At 38.1% G+C, this 16,895-nt stretch overlaps 1 protein-coding gene across 1 annotated transcript in view; it reads left to right on the top strand.

Moving 5' to 3' along the window:
• Positions 1–10,151, top strand: part of FNBP1 (formin binding protein 1) — a 138,556-nt gene extending 128,405 nt beyond the window's left edge. Inside the window, exon 17 of the mRNA XM_072429894.1 lies at positions 5,828–10,151. Within this exon, the coding sequence (XP_072285995.1) occupies positions 5,828–5,835 (8 nt within the window). The 3' untranslated portion in view covers positions 5,836–10,151. The remainder of the gene's footprint in view (positions 1–5,827) is intronic.
• Positions 10,152–16,895: the final 6,744 nt, after the last annotated feature.

Raw genomic sequence — 16,895 nt, 5'->3', positions numbered from 1 at the left:
GTTTTATTTTTATTCCAAAGCAGACACAGCCTAGATAGAAAAGCTGGTCCCCTACCAGCTGTTGCAGGGTCTTGTTCTTTGTGTGGAAGCAGTAATCTCTGCAGTGGTCCAACACATCCTTTAAGAGGGGGTCTGTAATAAAAAAAGCTCATGATCCCTGCTGATCAGAGAATTCAAACTCGTTGGGAGCTTAATCTTTGAAAAAAGGTAACTGCTTCTTTACAAAGAGACAGGGTCCCTCTTTGCAGATGCAGACAGGGGACACACAGTTTTACATGTCTGTGGCTGCTTTCCGTAGACTGCACGCCTTTTGTTTTGATGCATTTGGAATGCACTTAGTCAACAAGGGTTTTATTTGGCTTTAAGCGATAAGTGTTTACTAATTCTACCATGGCTTTTCTTTACTCCGTAGATAACATAATCATGCTTTGAAAATAGACTGTTCAGCCTGCCTGCTTGACTTTTGATCATTAGCCACAATTGTCTAAAGGGTCTTAAAATTTCAGAAAATTGGAAAAAATGGGAATGGGTTTTATTTGGATTTCCCAGTAGTTCCGCCATTAAAAAGTATAGTAAACATTAGATATACACAGAAGTACTTCTATAAGATAGGCAGCTTATTAATTTACTGTGGAGAAGGAAGTATTCATGGAAGGGGAACCATCCTAGCCAAACTCTCTACTCCCATCTTAAAGCATTTCCTTCTTTTCTGATAGTTTTGCAACTAAATGAGTTGCAAACTTAGAGGTTTCTTTTTCACCCACTGGTCCAGAGGCAGGGAAAATGAAAACCCTGTACTTTAATACACCTCAGCTTGAAGCCAATAGCTTTATATCTTCTGGTCTCCAATGTTTTTTACCTTTACTAAGGTCAAAAGGCTGGGTCTGGATTAATATCATTGTAGGCGGGTCTCCAATAATGACATCACATCCCTTAGAGTTCTGGATTTGTTAAAAATGTTACCATCTCAATGGATTGGAGTGTGCTGAAATAACCCAGACTTCCCTTGCTGTGAGTCCACAAGCACCCAAAATGAACCCAGTTTAGTGAAGGAATCCTTATAAAAGTCTGTTTTCGTTATTAACACAAGGGCAGTATAGTGGTCCTGTAAGCTTTCTGGCATTGCAGATATTTTTTGCTTTATTGCAGTACCTGATTATAGCAAGCAGACCTCATATCTGTCACATGCCTTGTCCATATTCTTCAGATGCTTGTGCAAAAATGCTTTCTACATTAACATGTTAGCAATTTTGGTAATTTGGAAAGCAAACATTTTCTAGCAGTATCTACAGCTCACAGTGCTACAAATTAGCAGAAGCTTTGCCCTCTATTTACCGTATGTAATCTTTGCCATATTTGTTGTAAAATCTGCCAGATTAGAGCTTTGTGTGTTAGCCATAGGTTATTATTTACCAACATCGCTCTATTTTATTTTGTATGAAATAATTATAAATTGTATATAAAACGCCAGAAATTATTTATCACATAGAAGATTTATGTTTAATAGTAATGATATAATGCAAGCACAGGCAAACCATGGTCTTCTAAGGTGATGGATCAATGTTTCACTATGCAGTGAGTCATAATATATGTTTATAACATTGAATACAGTCTATTAGAGTAAAAGATAGAGAAATATAATAAAAATCTTGACTATTTGGGGGTGAGGGGTCCATAATACTGAAAGCCAATTGCCAGAAGTCCATTTTGACCAATGCACTGTGCCTGTTACAGGACTGAAATTCCAACCTTCCTGTATAGACAGATCAGATTATATCTGGAGTATAGCAGTGGCTTTGGAATCCCAAATTCTAATTTCACTTTAAGGGGAAAATTAAAAAGGGAAAGGCAGCCCCTTCAAAATTGAATGTACCTTTTCCAGATTTGTCCAAAGAGCCATGTACAGAAATGTAAAATGTGGCTCAGGGGATAGCACTCCGGCCTTTGCAGTGCTAGGTCCCAGGTTCGATTCCCAGCCAGGACATTATATGCATGGAGTTTGCAGGTTCTCCCCGTGTCTGCATGGGTTTACTCCGGGTACTCTGGTTTCCTCCCACATCCCAAAAACATGCAGTGAGGTTAATTGGCTTCTCCCTAAAAAATTGACCTTAGACTACAATATTGACATATGACTATGGTAGGGACATTAGATTGTGAGCCCCTTTGAGGGACAGTTAGTGACACGACTATGGACTTTGTACAGCGCTGCGTAATATGATGGCACTATATAAATACTGTGTAATAATAATAATGTTTAATATGGTTACAATTTTATTTGACTAAAAGTTGACACAGACAATAAGAAAGTACCTTTCTTTAACATCAGATTGCTCACAGGGAACATTTAAAATCACTTGGGCACCGCAGTGTGCCCTATTCAGAGCATATTTAAACCCAAAAACAGAAATGTAATGCTTACCAGCTGCTAAGTGAGATGCCGGCATTGGTTTTCTTTTTATCCCATTATTTTCACCAGGTAATCCTGCCAGTAATGCATGTCCTGTCCTTAAATAGCCACAGGCACTCCTCAGTATCTATTGGGGAAGCTAAGGTTATTACCCAGGCTGGCCTAAAACATGTCTTCCTCCTTACAAAAGGAAGAAAACATTTTTTGTGCTTGGCGATCATCTCACGTGAAGTACTTTTCTGGCAAGATTAATAAGCATTTTCTGCACCTACTTAAATGTACTGAAAAATTAAAACAAAACAGCCATCACAAGGACTGGTAGGCTGCAACACTCTACATTTTTGTTCTTTGATTTAAACTTGCAGTCTGTGTTCCAGTTGGGATTCATACCACTGTACTGGTGACTATTGTTACTGATAAAAGAAAGTAAAGGGAAATCCGACATGTTGGTCTTTGCCCCACAACATCTTTCAAATGTGGACACCTGTCTAAAAGGGGAATTCCCTTACCTTGGGAGAGCTTCACTAACGTCTCACTGCATTTTTGGGATGGACAAAATTTACCCAATGGTACACAGACAGCAAGGAGAAAATCCTTCCCCTACTCTATTCAAAGCTGAATAAGGTTTTAGCTATACATATCCTATTTTTTTAATTGTTTACAAGGTCATGGCTAACATTTTTTAATTCTTGTTGGATCATGTTTGTAGACTGAGGTCTCCCATTACAGTTCTTGTTTTGTGATGGATCACACTTCTCAGCCAATGGTATATCCATCTTATGCCCATGGTCACATAAAAGAATGATCTAAGCACACAGATGCATCCTTGTCTCTGATAATGAAGGAAAGAATAGCAAATCCCTCTGACACCTTTTGCCCTAAACACTAGTTTGAGTTATGGCCAGTTGTCTATAGTCACCCAGAGATGCTTAAAGTTGGTAAGACAGGTCAGCGCAATCTAACCCCTATGCAATGTGCAGTGAGGCTTTGACTGGAAAAAGGTGTGGGAATGTTCCATAGGCCCCTTTATCATTGGTTTAGCAGGGTTTAATAAACTGCAACCAGACACATTCTTCTAATCCTTTCATTCTCCATTCCTTCTGGGTCTGTGGGTACCTTAAAAATGGCCAAATGAAGCCCTCTGTCATTTTATGTCTATGGGTGCCTTAAAGACTGCTCATGGATGGAAATCTATGTGTCCCAAGGTCACAATATGGAACAGGCTGATATTTACATTTTCTTAAAAAAGTGAACAGAACCCTGCACCGCAGGGAAGTCTGTGTTGTAACAAGCCAGATACTTACATTATCAGCCCCCGCAGAAATTTCCAGTCAATGCAAGCATTAAAAATGCTTGAGATTATTAAGCTATCCTCAAGGTCATCCTAAAGCTGACCACACTTATTATAATCTGATTGGACAATCTTGGTCTTAATACAATCGTCTCTGGAGTAACCGCAAGGTGCTGGTGCTTTCCTTATAATCTTTCCACATATATCAAATCATACAGTTCTATGCTCCACATAGTTTGTTGGTACATTAAAAGGAGATTACACAACCATATTGTAAGTTACGTTGCCATCATTAGACTAATGCTTTATTGTTTTCATAGTTTAAATTTGAAGAACACCTAACAGAGAAGGGCTGCAGTGTCCTTCTGTGAGTGTAATGGCAGAGAAACTAGCCACATGTAGGAAAGTGTCTTTAGGATTAAAACATACTCAGTTCCAAAAAATCCCTTTTAACTTTTTCATATGGGTCTATAATTACAATAATTATTTTAAATATAGAGTATACAATGGGCTTACATCCATTCCAATAATTTATTGTACTTTGCCCAATATATATATATATATCTATATATAATATATAAAAGGTAGAATTCCTCTCCCAGTCTTATAAAGAAAATATTCAAACAGTTTACATTAGATTAGGTATTTATGGGACAGCATGAAGTACCAGTTGTCAGGTTTATGTCATTACTATTCCTGTAATTCTTTGCAGCATGCGAAAACACATTAGCTTGTTAATCAAAAGCAGAGAAAAGCTTTTTTTGCTCTTCTGGTTTTGGCTTGTGTTTCAAATAATTTGTAGCAAATGAGTACAATGTGTTTTTATGCTGTTGATTCATATATGTACTATTGTCGCTCATATATTATTTTTTAACCAGGGGCAGTAGCTCTATTCACAATAAATCATGTTATTTTTTCATATGTCTGCTCTTTATTATAATACTTTGCATCAACTGTTTCTATTGCTACTGTGAAACTAAATTAGAACATAGGCTGTTTTCTGCTATACCATGGTTTTTGTTTAAAATTCATATTTTCCAAGGGAGCTACAGGCAGTTAGAAAATAGACAATCCAAATACTTATATGTGTAATGTTTTACCAAACATAGGATTTGTCATAAAGGTCAGTCTGCTATTTCCTGGTTTAGCATTGCTGCTCTCAATGTCAGCTCCCTAATAGTAAACCAGAATCAACAATTCTGTTTAGTGATCTATCGACCAGGCTGGAGGTGGCTAGATGTAATATAGGAAGCTGAAATGCTTATTTGGGAACTACAACCGTCACTTTTCTGTTTATCTGTCCAGAGAGAAAAATGTGTGGATATCACACAATTTCCCCTACAGAATCACAAACCCTTTGGCAAATATAACCTAAATGTACTTTTGATGCTGGCCCTGGAAAGGCTGCACTAATGAATGTCAGCCCTTTAAACATTCTTTCTAAGTCCCTATACTCAGCCAACAGAAATTCTGCTTCCCCTGATCTACACCTATTAGGTAATTATATTGTGCCATTAAAAGAAGGATTGGCAAACCTTCTACACAAGTTCTGTCATATTTGTGGATGAACTACAGTGCATCTGTCATCTGGTTACCCTCTAGGTGACGTTACTGCCAACATAATTGTAGTTTGAATAAATGTACAATTCGTGTAAATATCCCAATTAGTTCACACACTTAACTGCCTGCATGATTGGGATAACATCCAAAGAACCAGAACTTACTTGACACCATGCACAGCTTGATGATGAAACACCATTTCACCTTCAGCTTAAATTCAGAGTCTGGATATGTCAATCACCAATTGGACTGTTTTATCTCTTGGGAAACTTAACACACTTCCCCGTCACAGGGATATCAGTTTCCATGATATGAATAAAAATTCCACAAGGGTATAAAAGCTCCTTTTTCATTGTAAAGGCTGATGGGTAGTTCTAGGAACTCAGTGTTCAACTGTTTGCTTGCTTTAGGCTGCCAGCATCTATCATATCTGAAATATTAGTTATTAGTTGTGGACAGTCCCGGTAATTCGTTATATGAGATGTTTTTGTCATTATGTAAATTTACTGACCAGTTTTAATTTACTGCAGAATCTCTAATATAAGTATTTTATATTTTTTCTATTCTAGATTCTTAAAGGTGTGCTGGTGCAAGGACATCGGGGCGAGCTATATACAGGAGGAATCTTAGTCCCTCACATATTCCCTGTATCCACCCAAAAGTTGGACTCCAGACAAAATGCTCTGCTCACTTAGCCATGCATATCAAACATATCACAATCTTTTTCAAGCAAAACACTCCACCGTCCTGACAGGCAGTTAAAATGCTGGTGCTCAGCAGTTTATAGCCAAGTATACCCATTAATTGACACCTATATCAGTATTACTAATTATCCTGGTGCATAATAATTTTTGTGATCTCCATTGCCTACATATGAGGATCCCAAATTATACACCAACTGGAACCTAAATCTGCACACAATGTTGTGTGTAGAGTTTTGTTAAGATTGAAATATATATTGGATTGTTAACAGAGGAGCAGCCATATTGAAAAACATCTGTTTTTTAGTGAGGAATACCTGACTACGCACATGCTCGTCTGTGCCTTCCCATAACACAATAATAAACAGTCTGCCCCTTTTATTGAAAACCCTAACCCTGATCCTACTTACACATTAATATATTTGTTGCCCCTTCCTTCCATGTTCTTGCTCCCCTGTGATTGTCAGTCTTCCTATGTTCTTCCTTTCCTCAGCCTCTCCTTTCCTCCTGACTTTTTTAGTTCATTACTTACTATCTGGACATGGCACTTTGGTGCCCCTTCAGACCTGATCACTCTTTGTTCTGCCTGCATGCTCGCCCTGTCTCCTTGCCTGTGCTCACCTAAGGGGCACCTTAAATTATTTAGGGTTTCTTAACCCCTTTCCTGCTGCATGAGTGCTAAAAATGCTTCACCATTTTCCAATACACACTTCTAATATATATAAGAACCCCATATGTAACTTTTTTTTCTAACCAGAGTTGGACTAAAGGTGAAAGCATTTTTGCTTTGGTTTTCCTGGAAGATTCTTGAAAATTGTTTAATCAGGCATGGAAGCCTCCCTGTTTAAGATTAAGGGGACTTCCTGCAATGCCCATGTTCTTAAATTATTACTTTAAAAAGAATTCTTAGTAGCAAAACAGAAAGCATCCAATGTTATATTTTCACCTTCATCCAGTCCCTCTCTAGCTATAAAATTGAATTCCCTTTTTTAAGGGTGTACCATTAGGAACTTTAAAAGGTGGGACACTTTTATATGCAGGAATCCACAGATGCAGTAGCATATCAGATTTTAACATTTTGACCAGGCTGGATGGATAACTTATAAACAAATGATTTATGAACAGTACTATGAGCTGAAGGTGTCAGAGTATTGATTCCAAGGAGCTATCTAGTCTATTGCACTTTTGAAACCACTAACATCTTTACTGTACAGGTTCATGAAGAGAAGACTCCTGCACCGTATATGATAAAGAGTTATGTGTGTTTGTATATTTGTCATCATTGTTCAGTGTGAGGATAGTTGGCCATTTATTCATGTCCTTTCAACCTTTTCTAGCTGGATGACCATAGGCAGAGATAAGTCAGTCTCAGACAGAAGTTGTTCTAATTGTTTTAATTTAAAAGCAGGCCTGGATTCACCAATATGCACGATGGGTCTATTCCACAGAAGGTTTCTGTATCAAAAGCAGAAGACAAATAGAGAAATCAGAGTGCTAGCACCTCATAGGAACTAGTCTGAACTCATCCTGCATTAATTTGACTTTTACAGAGTTACTTTTGAATTGGTTTCAATAGGATACTGCACTTAAGAATTAAACCTCTGATTAGAGGTAAAAACTGAACAATATCAATGCATGAGGATTGGGAGGTGGGGAGGGATTACATGACTCCATTAGTCCTAAAAGTTTTTATCCTTTAATAGATAATCAGTTCTGATTTTATATATTATTTATATAAAACAGGAATTCTACATGGAGTAGAACACATGTATAGAACACATCTACATAGAGTGTGTAACACATGCTTTATTATTAAACTGCACTGCAAGAGTTTGTTACAAACTCTACATAAGGATATAGCGCTATCTATTGGTGTAACCTGAGTATATATTAAAAAATGCTATTTTTTTGAAAATATTTTCAAGTCAAGAAACCTTGGTTTAATCTCCAGTATATACACGTATTTATAAATATGCCTATACAATATATACAATGTCTTTAACCTCTTTAGTGCAGCTTCTTCCTGTTTTTTAGCCCCCCAAAAATACAAAAGAGCCATATGATTAAATTATGGCGCATTGAGTGAAATCCTGTATGTTTATTCTCTTATGTGAAAGTTGTATAGAAAATAGCATGGAAACCCAACTCTAGTCAAACCTTTTTTATAATAATGTGTTACTGTAATGGGTGGAGTAAGTAAGAAATAATTTGTCTATTAGGGCATTTATTGACTTTGTTTTTATTGTATTTTCATTTTCCTGGCCTTGTGGACAGAGATGCACAAAATGCAGTAAAGAATGGAAAACAGTATCCTTTTGTCTTCCTATCTTTGTGAATCCTTATTGGTGCCATCAGGATAGGAAGTGGGGGAGTATCCTCTCATTGGTGTCACAGTCAACAATAAAGACCTGAAAGAAGTTTTTCAAAACATTAAAAAAAAGTTTTTTTCTGGAGGTGAGCTTTAGGATTCACTGTTTGATGTATAGGACCAAGTGTAGAACTCTTGTAGCATGTGACCCAAACATGTGGACATACTCTTAGAAGTCATCGGTCTGTTAGAGAAGGTTATGCTCACCCAGTATATGCGTAAAATGTCTATAAACCTTGGTAGATGCAGCAGTAGTAGGAGCAAATGTGGAATTCAGCTCTGAAGTGAATATGCTGCCATCCATATAAAAGTAATTAAACATGTTGTATCGGTGTCTATCCAGGCCTTGACTGCAAGTATTACTCACCATGACCTAACTCTGCCTTATGTCTTCCAAGCTGTCCAGGCACCTTTGCTGTTCATGTTCTTACGTGGCAATACTTGGCGGACAGTATATTATTGTCAGCAATGGTGTAAAATCCAAGCTTACCCCTCACATTATGACAATGAAAAGTTTATTGAAGGAGAACTATTTTTGGTGTCTTTTACTCAACAGCTGCTTTTTCACTTTGAAATTGTATAAGTATATAAAAAAAAAAAATATTAATGCCATAGACCTTGCTTATATTCCTTGTGCACTGCATAACTTCTCCCGCCTATGTAAATATAAAGGAAAACAATTTTTCTTCACCTAAGTTGGTAAAAAAGTGTTTTTCTTTTTTCAAAAAATAATTTTATGCACTGTAATAGATTTTATCTTTCCTTCCCTGTCTCTTCTTTAGAGTGAACCTGTGCTTTGCCTATACAAGGAAAGCTGCACATACTTATCTTGTGTTTGCTTCCCAGGGCCCTTAGGAGTAGTGAGTTAACCCTATGTAAGCTGAAGACACACCTATGAGACAGCACTGGGCCAGTCATTAAGCACCAACCCTGTTCCTTTGGAGAAAGGGGATGGAGGCACATGCTCCCCAGGATTTGGAAATATGAGGTATATTTCTTCTTGGTGGGGGGAGTAAAGAGAAGCTGAGTATGTACTGCTGGTTGGGCATTTCGTTTTTCCCTGAAATGGGCACCGCACAGGTTGGCTTTAAAAGGTTTAAAAAAAAAAACTGCCAAATGCTATAGTCATATTGTAATCTAAATGTTATAGGGCAGCTGCTGTCCTCTCTTCTATGTTTTATGGTGTTTAATATTTTTTATTCACTCACGTGCCATCATAGCCAGGTCTGAAATTCTGCGTGTCTGTGCCAACAGGATCTGAGTGACCTGCCAGCTATATGACAATAGAGAAGACCTGGCTAGAATGATAAATATTAGGTCCAGTGTATGTTTTTTTCGGTTGTTTTTCTGCTTACTGACAAGTTATAAAACATTGTTAATCTAATAATTGCATTGTTTTCAACAACAACACATGCAAACTGTAGATAGCCCTGAACAGCACCACCCCTGAGGCCTAGGCTGCACTTGTGATGGTTTGGAACAGTAGAAAATATTTTCTAGATTCACCTGTGTGTTCTGCTAAGTCAACCTGTAGCGTCCATGTGATTAGTCTATTGCTGTAACTGTGTCATGTGACATCTCGTACCAGCCACTGCAGAAACTGTGCAGTTCATGCCCTTGGATAGAATGGAAAGTGATTGGATTGCAGAAGCTTGTCTGCATGGCGGCCTAGTCACTCAGGACCTGGTTGGCTTGTGCACCCTGACTGCGGGCTGAATGGACACAAAATACCTTTGAAATATCCATTACCATAAGCATGATGATACAGTTTGCCATTCAGTTCTGAGAACTGCAGTTCTGCTGGAAATAAACCATTATAACAGATGTGTGTTGGCTTTAATTTTATGAAGTAGGGATGGAGAAGGCAGTTTGGCCTTCCTGAATCTATACATGTAGAAATAACCACTAGAAAATTAGAAACAAAAGTCACCCTACTATGAATGTTAGTTCTGTGTGTATAGACCCAGAATGTGTAAATTGGAAGTAAACAGCATGCTACTCCACCAACAAAAATGCACAATGGGAAGCTTCTTTATTCTTTTACAATTGAAGGTCAGATTTTCATATTTTGTTGCTCAAATAGTTACATCTTCTAATGGTTTTGATGAGACTTTTTACTAGAGGCAGTCTCTACTTATACATGGGATGGATATCCTCACCCACCTCTCAGTAGGAAAGTCAAGGGCCTGTAATGGGTAGTTAAAAAAAACAAAAACCTTAAAGATGTAAGCCTTTGTTGCCAATGGTTCATTTCACCCTGCAAAAGCTTGAATATTTGGCATGACCCAACACAGATTTTCACAGATTTGTTCACCCTAAAAAAGGGTAAAGCTTCTATTACTGTACTTTGAAGATGCACTGGTCATTCAACACATCACGATTCAGTCAGATGATATTTGCTTGGTGAATTACCCAGAGCTGTGGAGTGAGTAGATAATATTGTGTACAGACTCTGCAGCCCTGCATATAGCATACTACATTGAATCTTGGCAAAAAAAACTAGATGAATCCTGGCAAATCTTATTTAGTTAATAAATAAACCTTTTACCAGAATATTAAATGCCTAAAAATGTAACACATTTATGTAAATAAAAAGGGGATCCCTCAGCAGGCTGGGTCTTGTGAATAGTGAAAAGACATTGGTTGAACCTCCCAGAAGATTGTGGTTGCTCCAAGATCCCTCTAAGGCAGGGGTCAGCAAAGTTTTATGGCCACTAGGCCATTTATAGGGTGGGCGGGTGCACACTAGACCAGACCCCCCCTAATGGCCCTGTCCACCACCAGAGAACGCTCCCTGAAGTGAAATCCCTCTTCTCCATATGCATTGCGGAGGAGAGGGATTTACCTTCAGGGAGCTTTCCCTATTTACCTCAGCAGCGGAAGTATCAACTCAAGCCGCGGTAAATAGGGGAGCAACTGCAAGGGGGCGGCTCCGGTAGTTCCTAACGCCCCTGGCCGACCTACCAGCATTAGGCTGGATCGGCCAGGGGCCGTTAGGCCGGAACAAACTACCGACTAGGCCGCATCTGGGCTAAAGGCTGGAGTTTGCCGACCCCTGCTCTAAGGGACTAAAGAGTCTGGATCATAAAGTCAAATTCTCCCTGGCATAAATTTAAAGTTGTTTAGTCATCAGTGAAGCCTTATTGGCAAAGTCATAATAAAGTCAAACAAAGTAGTAATTAAAGTCTAAAGTCTTGGGCTTGCTTACATCAACAATAAAAAGTTCCTGCCATTTCTTAAACAGTTTATGACCACCATGGGGATTAAGGAGTTCCCACCCTCCTTTAAAAATTCCAGCTCTATTTGTGGGATCCGTTTAAAATAGACATATATAGACCTAGGAACTCAGATCCCACAATCCCCCTAAGCGGTAAGAATCTTTTACTCTAGCATTTACCACTGATTTTCTCCTCATGATCATCTAAAGCACTGTACAGGCGTCAGACATCAAATTTCTGTCACTGGAAACATTCTTTTATGTTTGTTTCCAGTGACAGGAGAACAAATAAGCACTGTGCACACAAAGTAGTTCTATTCTATGGAGAAGAGGACAACTAAGCGCCACCATGCTATGCTATCCTTCATTGGAAAGTACAGTAGTCATTCATCAATCCACCAGGACACATTATTGAAAGATATCGGGGGGACAGCTGTACATGTTAGATTTATGCCCAGTACAAGTACACAGTACAACTATTTGTTCTAGACAACCAACTGACCTGTACTTGGTTTAGGGCGTTAAGAGATTCTTATTTGCAAGGTTGTTGGCGTAAGCATGAAGTACCATGAAGACTGTGGAAAAAATTTACAGTTTTTAAAAAGATTTGTCCTTTTGGTAAAGTTCATAGAAAACAGGCTTATTATAGCACACCAGAACAACATGAATACTGTGAGGCTGCATTTCACCTTGAAAGAAGAAACACTGTCAGAATACATTTGTATTGATACATCTGAATTCCAGCCAGAAAATACAAGGTAATCACTGAACTCAGTATTACATAAGGGATGTTTTACTAAATCTTGTGTGTAGACAAATATGATAAAAGGAACTAGCGTACAATCCAGTGGTTGTCAAGTTACCCAAAATAGAGGGCCTTTAAGGACAAGCCCTAAATTTAGTGGATCAGCACATAATATCCATTGTATATAATACAGGAGACAGAGTTGGGAACATCTTTACCATCATTATCACCCATTAAGAAATTACAGACTTCCTAAAGTTTAATGGTGCCACATTTTATTGTAAAAGAATCTAACCGAACTTTTTCACAAGCAGAAAAAAACGGAGAGCCGTAAGCAGAAATAACACACTGTTGATGCTCAGGGTTGTACAAGTACCAAATGGCTAAATGTGCATCTTTGTAACTGGATATAAACAAAACATATGATTTTAGCTCCCCTATGCTAATAAAGGAAAGTTATGTTCAGAATGATGCTCATTTGTAGAAAGAGAAACATTTGGAATTCCTTAAGAATTTAGGATAGGGTTTTTTTAGGGATTTTACAACAGAGTGTACAGAGCAATGTTTCTGGGTGTGTATTTTATGGCACAGGATAAATGCAGTAGTCTGGGATGGGTAGCAAATAGAACATCATACATAGTGCAACAATATACAGCATGTTAACATACAAAATAAAATACACAGTACATAAGTCTGCTGTAAATAATTAATTGGCACATACTGCAGTAGTCAAAAGTATATATCGTACAAGATAATATATCAGTATGTAGAGGTTGACAGTATATATTGTACAGTGTACAGAGTAGAGTGCTCCAGAGTTCCAACAAAAGCAGAATACCGGTAGTCCTCGAGTTACATACGAGATAGGGAGTGTAGGTTTGTTCTTAAGTTGAATTTGTATGTAAGTAGAACAGGTACATTATTTTAATACATGCAATTAGGACAGATGTTTGCCTCAACATATTAGGCAGTGTGGTGTCAGTTACTGTATAAAATCCTCACTGTAAGTTAATAACAAACAGCAAAAAAAAAAAAAAAACTTTTGGAGCCTAGACATTCATTAACTTCTGGAGGAAGCTGTGCTTTGATATGCAAAAAGAAACAACTGTAAAGTTTGTCTTGGTCATTAAAGAGTTACAAGAACAGCAAAAGAACAGCAAAAGATTTCTTCTGCAAGTCATGCGAACTGTCCCCGTTCCCCCATCAAGCCTCCATCCTGCACATGAAGGAGCAGGTAAGCCCGTTCGTATCTAGGAGTCCTCCGTATGCACTTGACTCAGGGATACCTGTATACAGAGTTCAGAGGCAATTAATATTTAGACTTGTTTTCTATCCTTGTTTTGATAGTAAGGTTGTCCACCTGTGCGTTCTTAACTGGCTTTCTTCTGTGTTCTTCCACAGAGAACGAAATGCATGGTATAAAAACTCACTATATACAAACCTGCTTTAATACTGGCACATACAGCTGTACACAAAGTACAGCAACTTCCCTTATCAATACAAAGAAATACACTTCTAAACATGAAAAACACTTAAAACTCATCATTTTTAAATAAAACTGTTTGGAGGGTTTGCACTACATGTGAATAATTAGGGCATACCACATTATTTAATTACCTTTTCTTGAATCACATGATGTAAGGTTACTATCATTGATGCAGAGAGTCTTGCAATACAACAGCGAGATACAAAAATAAAAAAGCTGAATCTAAAACCATTTACGGCTTCTTACAAGCATAAAAACAAGGGATTTGATGTTTACAAGTATTAAAGGCAGGTCTACCTAAAAACAATATTTAACAAAAGTTATGTTTTAATGGAATCCTGGTTGATTTACATTGCCTGAGGAAAACACTTGCAGCCGCCTGCCCAACATTATGTCAGTCCCCCAGTCTACCTTGTTAAAGTATGGACTTGTGATCTCATTGCTCAAGGTAGAAAACAAGGTATTGCATACCAGGAAAACCTCACGTTTTGGAGAAGCTCTGCCCCAGATGTCTAGCACTTACACCTTGGCTCCTGTCAACAAGCTCAGATTCTTACACATTTCCACTTTTCCCTCTTCCAATGCATCACCTTCAAGAACTGGCTGTTCACTTGCTGTCCACCTCCACCAAAAATTTGGGTGACCTTGAGCAGCAATATGTCCAGGGCTGCCCTGTGCAAGAAACTCTGGTTACCTGAACAGAACATTTGATTTGTAAGGTTTTAGTGTCCCAGGCCAAACCAATGTGTGAAATCCTCTGCAAACAGCCTGTCATTTCAGGGATTCATAATCTGCATTTTTTCTGCAACCCCAAAATCCACTTATTATTTAATAATAGAATAGCAAAGTATAGTATAGTGAATAGTCATCAAAACACCTTTAATATATCAGAAAGTTATTATAAAGACAAAAAACCCGCATGTCTGTCCAGACTGCTCAAGTACCTAATATCAGAAATGATCCTAAATATTAAAGGTATATACACACATTTATCCACATAAATATATATGTCCTTATAAAAGCAGACAATGCCCCCAAAAATATATGTAAATATAATAAAATACATTCCACAACCAAAATGGACAAAAAAAATCTCTTTATCTAGAATATGAGCTCACATGGACAAGTAACAACAGACAGAAATTTAGAAAGTAAGACGTACAATATAAATCTGGCATTAATGCAACTTCCCAAAAAGAAAAAATTTGGATGGCTTTTACACTTCATATTCTGTAATTAATTTTTCTCATATAGAAATGCATTTCAGTTATCATGTATTGCTTCCAAACAAAATCCAAGCAGTGAAAGTCTCATGCATTCAATGTACGTAAACACTGATTTCAATCATCACATATAATCACTGGTTAATAAGATTATAATCCATCTCACATGCACATATACATAGAGTAAATATTGCTGGTTCACAATATCAATAAAAAAACAGCACAGTCATATTTGCACAGTAATGGCATATGCAAAATCTGCAAATATCCAAAAAAAGCATAAACTGCTACAAAAAAAATAATAAAGAATCTGGCCCCTTATTGGGTCAAAACAATATACAGTCCCTAAAATAAAACTGTCCTCCAACCACCTGTCTCCCTCTTCCCTGTACCCCCATGTCACCGTGCAATTATAACAGTGAATCCCAGAGAACTTTCTACAGCCCTCCCAGCACCCCCATGACACTTTGTTACTCACCAGTGCACCCCAGTCAGCCAACATTCTCCTCCCTGAACCCCAATGTCACCCTACAAGTATACCAATGGATCCAGTCACCTATCTTCCACCTCCCTAGCGGTTCATTTCTGTCCGGATTTATATGTCTAAAAGTGGTACATTGTTTTTCATGAAAATGTATTTTACAGTATAATATAATAGTATGAGTATAATAAAGTTTGAAACACAAAATCATGTAAAAATAATAAACTGAATGAAATAAAAAATCTATATATTAAAAAAAAAAAAAAATACATATACTCATACTAATATATATACTGTAAAATAAATGTTCTTGAAAACAACGTACTGCTTTTACACATAAAAATCCAATGTATTGCATCCAATACAGTTATTTTGTATTGAATGCAATTCAAATTTTGATTTTGAATCTCCGGGAACTCCGCGGTGACTCGGATGCAGAAGCCGGCTGGAAGAGAGAAGAAGACGAAGATTGCGGCGATGAATGACGCGGGACGCGGGGGGATCAGGTAAGGCTCTATTTACTATTACCTCCCATAGGATTACTCACCCCGAGTGTGACTCGGGGTTACCGCTTTTAGCAACTTTTTTCTACCACGAGTCACACTCGGGGTTACCTCCAGGGAGGTTAATCCCTATGTCACCCTGCAGCAATACCAGTGTATTCATCTCAACCTGCAATAATACCACTGCAACCCAGTCACCCACTCCTCTCTTCCTGTCCCCCCAGAAGAATGCAATAACGCCAGGATACGCCATTCACCCATTTCTTTCCTCCTTGAACCTCTAAGTTACCCTTCACTAATACCAATGCACCCCAGCCACCTATGCTCCTCCAACCTTCACCTCTATGCCCCCCTACAATAATAACACTGCACCCCAATCATCCATGGTTTTCCTCTTTGACTCCATAAGTAACTCTGAAATAATACCAATGCACTCCAGCCACCCTTGTCCTTTAATCGTGCACCTCTATGTCCCCTACAATAATACCAGTGCACCCCAGTTACCTCTCTCTTTCCTCATTGAACCACAATTACCTATGCTCTCCATGCACCAGTGTCCTTCCCCCCTGAAAGTCTATGTCGCTCTACAATGATTATTATTATTATTATTATTAATAAACAGGATTTATATAGCGCCAACATATTACGCAGCGCTGTACATTAAATAGGGATTGCAAATGACAGACTAATACAGACAGTGATACAGGAGGCGAGGACCCTGCCCCGAACAGCTTACAATCTAAAAGGTGGGGGAATTTCATACACAATAGGATGGGAGATATGTAGTGGTGGGAAGTAGTGATGGTTTCAAAAGACAGAAGAAGCCGGGTAGGCAATTTTGAAAAAATGGGTTTTGAGTGCTCTTTTAAATGAGTAGAAAGTAGGAGCAAGCTGGATAGGACGAGGAAGACCA

The sequence above is a fragment of the Pyxicephalus adspersus genome, chromosome Z (assembly GCF_032062135.1).
Source record: "Pyxicephalus adspersus chromosome Z, UCB_Pads_2.0, whole genome shotgun sequence".
Taxonomy (NCBI): Eukaryota; Metazoa; Chordata; class Amphibia; order Anura; family Pyxicephalidae; genus Pyxicephalus; species Pyxicephalus adspersus.
The sequence above is the reverse complement of the archived record's forward strand: the minus strand, read 5'-3'. Positions and strand labels throughout refer to the sequence as shown.